Consider the following 11,974-nt stretch of genomic DNA (forward strand, 5'->3'; position numbering starts at 1 on the left):
AGATGTAAACCTATCATCCACCACCCCGTTAGCAGGTGCCACTTGATTGACGTATATTTGAGACACTTCATATAATACATTTAACCGTGCTTTACGTGAACCTCATCATGACACAAGAGACAACGGCAGGACTGTAATTTCCCGTGTTCACTTTACGCAACAGAGGCAAGACACAACACCAATCAGAGAGTTGCATGGAAATACACGTGTGCTTGTGTCATTCAAGCTCGGCTGTTTGTGTGCGGCAATAGCGCATTTAGTGTGATAGAGGGAGGGAGAGAGGGACCGGTGCTAGCGGGGACCGTGATGTTAGCATCTGGTTAGCTAGCTGCACTAACTAACTAACGGACATAAGGAGCTGTTTCCACAACAAGCTGGAGGAGGGTCCTCTCCTGTCAGACTGAGGGGCTCAGGTGAGCTAAAGGACTCTTGAGTGTTTAGAACGGTTTTGTCACAAATTATTCAAAAGATTATTTCCGCGGCACACCTTCATATGATCATTATAGTTATACAAACAATAAGAGAATAAATGAAAAACAGGTATGAAATAGCCTACTATACAGTATGTCAGTAAAACAAGAATACAGTTTAAAAGGGGAGTGATTTGTAAAATATCCATAAAGAAAAAGAAAATCTGTTTACAGTTGGGTGCTGAGAGGTATCCATACATCTCTTCATGTTGCTCTCAAAGTGCACCAGATTGATGCTTTCAACTTCAATATTTAAAAAAATATCTTCCCGGGGGAGCATCCCCCCGGACCCCCCTAGAGGAGGTGAGGACCCCCCTAGAGGAGATGAGGTCCGCCCCCCAATAGCACTTTACCCATGCCGTGAGCTGATTATGGAGCCTTCATTGTAACAGTAAGATGCAATTAGCCTATATAAAAGGCCTCAAATTGGAAGCATTGTCTGGGCCGTCTTTTTCACTCAATTCTGCAATAGGTAGATCTCGCCTTTCACCTAGGCCGAGGTCGGTGATCTTGGGCTTAAAAAGGTTGGTGACCACTGCTTTAGAGCAACAACATCTTTGCCAATTTCAAAGACTGAACCAGTAAGAAAAACGAAGAAGGAGAGATTGAGTGAGTAACTCTGTCTCTCCAGCTGAAGGAAGTGTCTGTGTGCACTTGAGGTTACTTCAGTGAGGATGTTGAGTGGCCTGTCGCTGGTACTCAAGTAATGTCTGCAGGCTGTCCAGGGTTCCAAACAAACCAATGACTTTGTCCATCTGGGAATCCAAAATGATTTCCCGAATAGTTTTTAAGAATTTACATTTTGCATATTCCCACAAATGGTATACATAGACTAAAATGTTCATTATATTCATTGTGTGTGTTGTGTAGCTGTTCAGATGCTGGAGTAGGGGGAACATTTAACAGTTGCAATGAGAATCAGAGTCAGCAATAGGGTGTCGCCAATTTCCTACTATAAGGTGTTGAATTAAAGGTATGCTGAATAGGGAACTATATAGTGCTCGATCTAAGAAATCCAAAAATAAGTATACCCAAATTGATGTTCCTCCTATATAAAATCTTCAGCACATCATAAGAGTTATAGGGTATACAAATAACCCAATACTCTAACACTACTAAACTGAACTCAAGGTACTGACCTGCATAGTAAATTTGACTTTAAATTAAAATATCTTGGAGCTAAACAGATTTCTATAGATCAATGTGAATCCACTGGGCTGTTTCCAGATGTGACATTAAACAATGTCACATCATGTAATTGTGCATGACGAGCTTAAACAGTAAAAGTAGCATTGTAGCACGGATTTTAAAAGTTGTTTGTTATGGCGGCAAGTCACTGTGTGGGAAAATCTATGCAGCTTTGTATACAAGCACTGCTGTACATGTTAGTACGGTATGTGTTTTTGATTGATATGATCCTGCTGACCTCTTATTTAGGATCATTCATGAGAAATGGTTGCCATTGAGGCAGAACAGATTGGATTCTGTAATATGTGCACGACACGTATGGATGAATGAAAACTGAAATCATTAATTAGAAAATCTTTCATAACAGATTTATTTTAAGGTGTATTTCCCGTACGAATGTGGGGTTATTTATTTCATGCAGTATAAAACGTGATTTATTACTGTAAACATTTCTATTTTGTCTGTCCTTGTTATTTTTATATTGTGTCATGTGTTCTGAAGTTGAGTGTTTTCCCAGGTGATACAGTGTGTTCTGCCCTGGCTATTGTTAATCACTTGACACCAGCAGAGAAAATGAAAATGTCCTGCAGGAAATCATCTCTGAAACATAACACACTGCCAAGTTATCATGCTGGAATTTAAAATGATGTTGTTATTTTCCGTTACCATTTACGAAAGACTGTTAGCATTGGAGCGTTTGTATCTGCAGTAGCAAACAACATGATGATGAAGTGAGGCACCGGCACTGACCCAACACATTTTCACAAGAGTCCCGTTTAAAGGCACGCCTTCTACTTACTCTGTTTTCCAGTCCAAAGCTGAGTGTGAGTCGGTGCTGAAGCTGCATGCTTTGGCCTCCCTGGCCTCAGGAACACTTGTTCCCTGTCTGCTCTGTGTACTCTGACAGGCTGCTGCTCCTGCTATGAACTTGTTGCAGTTAGGTAAGATGACTATGGTACTGTGGGGGGGACAGACTTGAGCCAGACTCACACTGGTCCTTCTCCTTTATGTCTGGGTTCATAGTGAAAAACTGTGCAGCCGCATATTGAGAAAAAGATGATGGGAGAAATTGAGCACAAGAAAATGAATTATTATTTGCTAAAGTGAATGGCTTGGTGTGCCCTCATACACACACACACACACACACACACACACACACACACACACACACACACACACACACACACACACACACACACGAGAAACTTTGTTATACGAGTCATATGCATTACAGTATTCTCCAATCCAGTTTTGTGTGCTGAAGTTATAAAGAAATCTCTTTCAGCTCATTTTTGATTATAGCAATAACCTTCTTATATCTATTGCAATAACGATTTACCTGAAGGTCCACTTACTATCTTTTTCTGCTAACATCATTATCAGCAGATGGTAATGAGTTTTTTTTCAAGATTGAACATAAATGATCATGTCTTTTATTTAGCTAATCAATTATAATAACACTAGTAAATCTCATATGTTTAAAGGGGACCTATCATGCAAAATGCACTTTGTGATGTCTTTTATACATAAACATGTGTCCCCGGTGTGTCGGGGAACTCACGCAGCGTCAGAAAATAAAACCCTCTCTCTTTTCCTCTGTACCCAAATCTTAAAAACGGGTGTACAACGAGCGGATACAGATTCCATCCGAACTGACGTCAATTCGGCAGCGGACCCACAGAAAGTTGCTATCAGAAACAATGCCTGACGTGTTTTGGACGTCTTTGTTTACATTAGCAAGCCTCGCTAACACTCAGAGCTAACCTGTACTGTGTAGAGCACACAAAAGCAGGAAATAAAAAAAGAACTCACCTTGTGATAAACCTGCAAGAGAAAAAGCATTTGAGCTCCATACTTTTTCAGAAATAATCCTTGACGTGGTTTAAACAGGATGGCGTTTTATCACAACCAAATGTAACTTTATCTCCGGTAGAATTCTGATCAGGCATTAGCTCCGCCTCCCCTTATTTATTTTTTCAAGCTAAGGACCCACAATCTGCATTTCTCTAACAGGGCTTCAGAAGAGGGGTATGTATGATGGGTTATCTGTTTGGTATTTTGAAGAAAAAAAAAAAAAAATCAAACAGATCATATTTTGAAAAAAGACTTCACAGACATGTTTTATATAGGTATGGCCCTACAATATATGTTTCAAATATAGCATGATAGGTCCACTTTAAGTAACGGTTTAACTATATTTGTAATTGTACATGTAAGTGTATTCCTCTTAACCCAACCAGAAGCAGTTTTTTAATGAATGTGAGTGGGTAAATGCTAGAGTGTTTTTAATTGAGCTGATGTGTGAGAGGTCCATGAGCCACAGCTCTGAGACGGCCCAGGGGTATTTGGGGAGCCTGGGCACATTCTTCCCCTCTCTTTAAACTAGATACTCTTGGCCTGATAGACAGACCCCGCTCTGCCAGACAGACGCTTCAGAGCACTGATAGCACTGCCCCGGGTCGGGGATTCACCAGCACACATTTCACTTGCATTACTTTTTGTGATGCAGTAGTGAAATAAAAACGTATTGGCTTGACTTTGTTCAAGGGAATGTGAAAGAAACACAACATGCTGTACCTAAGCAAAAATACACAAAATAAAAACTGAATAGTTGAATGTCAGTTTTTATCTAAGGAATTCCAAACCCTTCCTCTTCCCAATTTACTTCCCTGGATAGAAAATTGCACTTGTATTTGGAAGTTGCCTGTCTTGAACTTTTTGAAGTTTCACTTGGGCACCAAGAGGTCTCAAGTACTAACAGATGTGGGCAGTCCAACTCTTTTATTGTGGGGAAATCCCCAAAATCTAGTCATGCAGTCTGAGTGGATATTACCATTATTCCTCAGGCTTGCTCTGTGTCTGAATCTACCTCTAAATTACAAAATGTGTTTTCTCGTAGATTTACAAAATCTCTCAAATATGGTAAAATGTTTGGTCCTCTGTCCTCACACAGGCCTGGATGCAGAGCTGTACTATGTGCGAGATGACGTGGTGAATCATTACGCGCTCTCCTTCACCCTGCCTGTGCCCAGTGAGACCAACAGCCTGCACTTCTCATGGCATTCCAAGACAAAGGTAAGTCTCAGCATCAGGAACTGATGAGGGGAGTGTTGGTGACAAGCATAGGTTTCACTTCACTTTTCTATTTCAGTTCGAACCTAATTAAGAAAATATGTTTCTATGTTGTCCACTTTCATAAAGCCTGCATACAAAAACACCATAAGAGCACAGTGCAAAGTGTCTAGATGCTTATACTGTAGTCCGCTGTACAGAAAACTGTACTTTTCCTACAGCAGACGCACATTAATAGCATCCTCTGGTGCATCATTAATATGTCTGATAGTGTAAGTGCAGTGGGATTCTCTTGAATTCTCCTATGCACTATTCCTTAACGCCGTGACATTTCACACAGAGGTCAAGGAATAGTGGCTAGGAAAAGACGATAGGAGCTGATTTTTGGACAATTCGACCGCACCCTTAGACATGCTTACTTGTGCACACTTGCAGGGTAGAGGTGTAATTCAATGACTAACATCGATCGTAATCGTTGAAATGCACCTGACAAATTAAAACATTGAAATTGTCACATCACTCTATCAGTCTACGAGCACCTCTTTCCTAGAGAGCTTTTTTTTTATTGATTAGCGATTGTGTTGAATCGGAATATGATATCAAGTGATATCAATAATGGTAGACTTTATAATATCAGTTAAGATCAGATATTTTATTGTTTTGCAAAGCATTGATTTAATATGGTATGGTGATAAAATTGGGATTTACACCCCTATTGTAGGTCAACCCATTTGTGTGTTGACAACTGTGGTTCGTCGCTATTTGTTTATAGGTCGACTACCGGCTTGGCTTCCAAATGGACAACGACGTGGCCATGAACGAACCCCGAAGCAACATCTCCATTCAGGGGGAGGTGCCCCGCGTTCCCTCTGGTTCGTCAAATATAATCCTTTCGTTTCATGTATGAAAAATATCAGTGTCAGTTGTGTCAATAGGTCCATGCCCTTACTTGTTTTCTGTCCAACAGATGGGAGTTTTAATTGAAACTCAGATGCTGAAACAGTGTTAAAGGAGAGGCAGACATACACTTATCAGTTTCCTGGCTGAGCATTTGACGAGAGGATTGATGCCACTGTCTAGAAAAAGTCAAAAAGTAGTCTGGTATATAAGCTAGGGTGAAACGCTGACAACAAAGTCATTTAGAGCTTGTATTTTTTTATATAAACATATATATATATATACAGTATATATCTCACAAATCTCAGACATTTAATTGCTGTGTGTGTGTGTGTGTGTGTGTGTGTGTGTGTGTGTGTGTGTGTGTGTGTGTGTGTGTGTGTGTGTGTGTGTGTGTGTGTAGTCTTCAGAGTGGACCTCTTCTGTTCGGGCAGGGTGGATGGAGAGGCTGTGTTAACAGTGCAGCTCAATCTGACCATACGTGCCAACAACTACACAGTGCTCAACTTCAAGAGGAGGAAAATGTGCTATAAAAGTAAGTATATTAATAACCAGCTAATAATCTCACCAATGTATGGTTATAGGTAGCACCCAAGAGTGGTTGAGTGTTAATATGGCTGCATTTCAGATCGCATACTTTTACTTTTTTTCTTAGCGTTAGCAGTGAGTTAGCATTTTAACACTTCCAGGTTCCCTAGTCTCATATTCAATGTTTTTTTAATTTGTTTTTGGTTCAGTGGCTGAAATAGGGTCTGTGGTTAACACCACAAGGCATTTTTATGTATTGTTCTGACATAAACCACGTCACACTGTCTGAAGCTTTTACGTATTTTAAAAACTAAATGAGACGACTAAACAACATCACACTGAACATTGGCCGCCTTAAGCTTAGCGATGGTGACGCGAATACAGGTGAGTGGCGTGTAGTTAGCTTTTTAGCATTACATCAGCTATTTACTCCCTATTCCATTTAAGCTCCAACTATTATAAAAGTGGTGTTAATATGTGGAGATATACCCTGTTGAAATTAAATGTGTAAGTATCATAAGTGCGCGTTTGCCACATACAGTATCTTACTTCCTGCAATATTCCAGAATCCAATAGAAAAATCTGCAAAATCCTACTGCAAAATGCGACCAAATGCAGTTTGACACCCTGGTAGATTTGGCTATCTGCATTTAACAAACTAAATGTTCAAGGCATACAAAACATGGTGGTATGGGTATTGTAACCCGTTTTCTTTCTTTTTAATCAGTAGCAATGTTATTCACCTGTAGACTTTGATATAGCAGAGATCATGAGCATCAGGGAGAGCACAGCACTGAGCCCTCTTCTTTGCTTATCCTGCCATGAATATTTCAAAAGGTGTGCTGTGAAAAGAGCCTATTGTGTTGACTAGTAACTAGGGCTGTCAAACGATTTAAAATTTTAATCACAGCTTAAAAAATAATTAATCATGATTAATCACCATTCGAACTATGTCCAAAATATGCCATTTCTTTATGTATATTGTTGTGGGAATGGAAAGATAAATGAAAGAAGGCGGATATATCCATTTAACATACAGTGTGTATGTATTTTTATTATAACATTGTTCTGTGTGTCAAAATGAAAGACAGCCCACACACCTATCAATCATCAAACCGTGGGGTCTTATTTCATTACGTGTTGATTTCTATCAACACGTAAGGTTGTATGTACTACAGCAAAAGTATTCTCCGTCAGGACTTCCTGCGACAACACCACGCCGTTATCTTGATTCTGATTGGCCAGAAGACATTATCAAAGATGTTCTATTGAGAAGACGATCACTACGTGACAAAAGTTTTCAAAACCGTTTCTAGTCTTCGGTATTTCCAGACAAGTGGCTACTGAAATCAATCTTACTAATTGCTGTCTGTGCAATATACTCGGCACGAGTTGGTGGACTTTATTTTGCTTACTTTAACATCATTTTTCATGCTGGGGCTAAGCCATTTCTTGGTATGGCTGTAGCCTACCCCAGCGCTGCCACTGGTGGGATGTATGGGGCGGGCCATTCTGCACATGCGTTAAATATTTTAACGCAATTATTTCAAAAAATTAATTACCGCCGTTAACGCGATAATTTTGAAAGCATTACTTGTAACAGAATGTCAAACACATGATATTTGGATGAAATAAAATACTCAACCAAAAGAGTAGTAGAATTTGAGGATGTACTTTTAGCACTAGATTTGCAGTTTGAGATGTACAGCTTCTTTTGTTCAAATGTGGTTTTGTTTAATTCCATATTTTTTTCCAACTACCTGAAGATAATTCCCCGTGGCAAAAAGGCTTCTAGCCATGTTCGCCTTCTGCGGGTTGTCCTTCTATGAACTATGAGTAAAGAAAACTGGATGTGATCAGAAGTAAAAACTCACCTAATCATCCAATTTCGTGATATGGATTTTCTTCATAGAATCTATTTCGGAAACTTCTACAAGCCAAATTTCAACCAAACCAAGGAAATTATTTCCATTTGGTTAAGGTACAAATACATTAACTACCAAAACTCAAAAAGTATTTAAAGTAGAGCTAGATTTAGCAGAATCCAAGATTTAAAAATAAGGCTGTCATTCAACTGAAGGTAGATTGGATATCATTGTCTTTGCTTTTTCTTCTTCTGTGAACAGGAATAGATTCTGACCCAAAGTTTCCTCTCAGCAATAAAACTCATCCACAGCCTGAATGTAAGTACCTCTTCCTCTGCTCCATGTAGTGTCTATCACTGATAAACAGTGGCTGTCTTAGTACTGAGACGTCTCTCTGTACAGTCAAACTCACCATAACCAAGGTATATGTTTTCAGGCCCCTAAGAGAAAGATTCCTTCTCCTATTGAAGTGCACTCTGTCCCCCCACCCCCTCTTGAGTAGCTGTCCTCTTCCAGTGAGTTTTATTCAGGCCCTTTGTGCGCCCACTGGCCCAGGAACAGAGTGCCATTAGTGGGTTGTCTCCCTTCTGCTTGGGTAGGCCTGTGGAACCTGGGGCCCTGTGGGTCTTTTAGAGAGGTGATGAGAAAGGCTCTCAGACACTGGACCCTGAACGCAGCCTCACTCCCACAGGCCTCCATCAGCCATGAGAGGAGCCCTTGGTGCACTTCCAGTCCCCCCCCTCCCCCCCGCCCCCCCCTCTCATGTCTTTTTGTTATTGACCAACCTCATCTCTGTGCCCTGCTTCTTTCATATAATGGGGGAAGCTTTCTTTAATGACTATGGTATTTTGTGTCCAACAACGCTCTATTTTCCCATTTTCTAACTTTCTGCGTTTGATTTAGAGCTGCAACTGTCATTCCAATGAAAACATATTATTTTGATAATGGATGTACTGTTAAAGTAATTTTATTATGCAATACTGTCAGAAATTGATGTTTCAGCCTCTCATGTACACATGTACATAAATGTTAATATATGTGGGTTCTGTACTGACAAAACAAATCATTCGAACATGTCAACTTAGGCAATTATAGCGCATTTCCACTACAGCGCGGAGCTCGCTTTAAGCGTGCCGTGCCCGACCCGTTTTTGGTTGCGTTTCCACTTGGCGTAGTACCGGCAAGCGGGTACTATTTCACAGTTTTCTGGCCCCATAACATTGAGGTTCTTAGCGGACCAACAACCAGGCTGAGTCAGGCTGAGTGTACTAAACTAGAGAGAGAATCGCTGGCAAGGGGGCTACAACTACATCAAGATGAACATATTTGACCGTGATTTAATTGTAATGCACGTTTCAAAATGATGCCGAAGTAACAAAATACTGATACCGGTTAGAAAAAACCATGAACTGATGCTTTTACAAGTCTGCAGACAGACGGCAGGCGAAAAACCTTTTGAAATGCGTGTTTTCTGAATGGAGATCGGCTAAGCTAACGCAGTATATGCTCCGACCGTCCACACTCACAACAACGGCCTATACCAGGGCTATTCAATTGGCGGACCGCGGGCCAAATCCGGCCCCGGGGTGATATTTACTGGCCCTTTGAGTATAATGTTAAAAAGTAATCTACTTTCTTTTTTTTATGATTTATTTTTGTTTGTTTTTGGGCCAGAGTGACTTTATTCCAGAGAGGGTGTTACATTGAGAGATAGAGGGAAAGACATTGCCTGAAAACTTCTGCGGGCTCGGGTTTCGAACCCACCTACTAGCTACTGTAGTGACAACTGTCATTTATTGCATCTCTGCGTGAATGATAATTTCACCTAAATTAAATCAGATGAAATGATGTTGATAGTTAAATTAGCTTCACATGTAGGCCTTCTGAATTCTGAACTTGCCATTTAGATCTATAAAGGCCTTGGGGCTATGTTGTTTGATTTAATTAAACACAATATATGCACTCCACTATGCTGTTGTAGTATTTACTGTACCTGAAGCTCTTAATGTGATTGCTGATATTTCAAGCCATCTTTTTCCCGGCCCCTTGCTTTGGATCATTTTCATCAACCGGCCCACATTCCAAACTAATTGAATAGCCCTGGCCTACACAGACATAAATAAACCAGCGACTGTACTCGCCATGACACAGACAGTCTGTGGTTTGTACTTGTTTAACTTTTGTCTAGTTTCTGAACAGATATGAGGAGCTGTGAGCTCTGAGTGCTAACAGCTAACGGCTGATGTTGTTTTTTTGTGGTTCGCTTTGAAGAGGACGTCACGGCTCCGCCTACACTGCGTTACTATAGTTACTGCCCCAGCTACTAAACTGTAATGGAAACGCAGCATAAAGTGAGCCTGGCCTAACGAGGACTAGTCATACCGAGCGAGGCCCTGTAGTGGAAATGCGCCATTAGAGCTGGAATATACATTTTTCACAATTTTCTGTCATTTATAGATAAAAGGTTTGAATGATAATTAAATGAATTATTTGTTGCATCACCATTCTGATTTATAATTTGTGGCTTGTTGTCATCAGTAGATGGTGTGACCGCCCCCACCACTTCCACCCAGGTGTTCTACATCAGTGTGAGCGTCTGCTGCATTGTGATCTTCCTAGTGGCCATCATCCTGGCCATCCTGCACCTGCACAGCATGAAGAGGGTGGAGATGGAGGACAGGTCTGTTTCTTTTGTTTGTACACGTATTAAACTGCAGCTGATAAGAAGCGGCAGATTTACAGCCTCCTATCTGTTCCCCGCTGAACTTATGTCAGTATTTTCTGCAGAATTCTGCTGTTCAAAGACAAACAAAATTAGATAATCTCCTCAAAAAGAATGATATCACGTTAAAGCCACACTTAAGTTTCCACGCTGTTCGGTTCCTGTAATCTCCACTCCAGGTGGCTGCAGGCAGCTCTGCAGGTGATCAGCTGTGAATTAGATCAGCACATCCTCCCCCTGTTGTCCCCTTATTCATTCTTAGAGGTTAGACAGTGGGACTGTTTTCTTCTTTGCCATGGAAATCTCTCTAAAGTTCGTTGCTGTAATGTTGTTTTGCCAAAGTGGTCTGATTTGATCACATTGCATGATGGGATCCTTGTGGTATACAAGAATATTCTCTTGTTGTGAACTCTACAGCCTTCTTTTCTGAAATGACTCAGGATTCACAAGCTTATATTCATGTTTTGTTGTGATGTTCACTTTGAAATCACTGGATTTGAAACTAGCTTGTTTCTCAGAACATGGGAAGGATTTTCATTTAGTAATGCGTTTACCAGCTACTGTTGAAACACAATCCTGGTGCCTCTGGATAACTTCTCCTCTTCTTCTGTGTGTTCAGTGTGAGTGACAGTGGGAGCTCGCAGGGCCTGTCTCAGCCGTCCACACAGACCACACAGTACCTGAGGGCGGACACCCCCAACAACGCAGCCCCCGTCACCAGTAAGGCATTTTACTCTTTCTTCTAAAGGCAAATAGTAACAAGATGCAGCATCATTCCAAACATGTTTGTGGTAATCAAACTAACATGGAGTACATTCATTCTGCCATAGTTGTTTTCTTCTCTTCTTACTCTGGCATCCATGTGTGCATGTTTTTCCAAATGTAATAATCTACTGCGATGACCTAAATAGCTTAACTAGCATCATAAGACTGTAATGAAGAGCAGAGTCCCTGCAGTGATGTTCTCTGTCCTTTAGTTGCTAACACCCTTGTGACCTATTACTGTGTGAGTGATGTTCTCAGAGCTAAGTGTCAGGCCAACTGTGGAGCCGTAAGGGAAGCCAAGTAGTCTTCTATTGGAGTTGATGTCAAATTAAAACAGAGTGGGAAGCACAGACGTACAGTAGCAAAGTTAAAGTAAGAGCTAAGTCTAAACATTAATTGTCTCCTACCTCAGAACCAGTGGCGTTTTCTCCTGGAGGCCAAGGGAAGCCAGGCTTCCCCTGTTTTTT

The 11,974-nt window shown here is 40.8% G+C and overlaps 1 protein-coding gene across 1 annotated transcript; it reads left to right on the forward strand.

Annotated features, from left to right (window-relative positions):
* Nucleotides 1–4,611: 4,611 nt before the first annotated feature.
* Nucleotides 4,612–11,488, forward strand: LOC104951754 (tyrosine-protein kinase RYK-like; the record flags this gene model as incomplete). The annotated part of the gene is made up of 6 exons (XM_010778486.1): nucleotides 4,612–4,733; nucleotides 5,503–5,602; nucleotides 6,031–6,162; nucleotides 8,282–8,338; nucleotides 10,562–10,700; nucleotides 11,362–11,488. Coding segments are annotated over 6 exons (677 nt in total), but the record flags the coding sequence as incomplete, so codon positions are not given.
* Between the last annotated feature and the right edge of the window lie 486 nt (nucleotides 11,489–11,974).

This window comes from Notothenia coriiceps, unplaced genomic scaffold (assembly GCF_000735185.1).
Source record: "Notothenia coriiceps isolate Sejong01 unplaced genomic scaffold, NC01 NC01_scaffold00019038, whole genome shotgun sequence".
Lineage (NCBI taxonomy): Eukaryota > Metazoa > Chordata > Actinopteri > Perciformes > Nototheniidae > Notothenia > Notothenia coriiceps.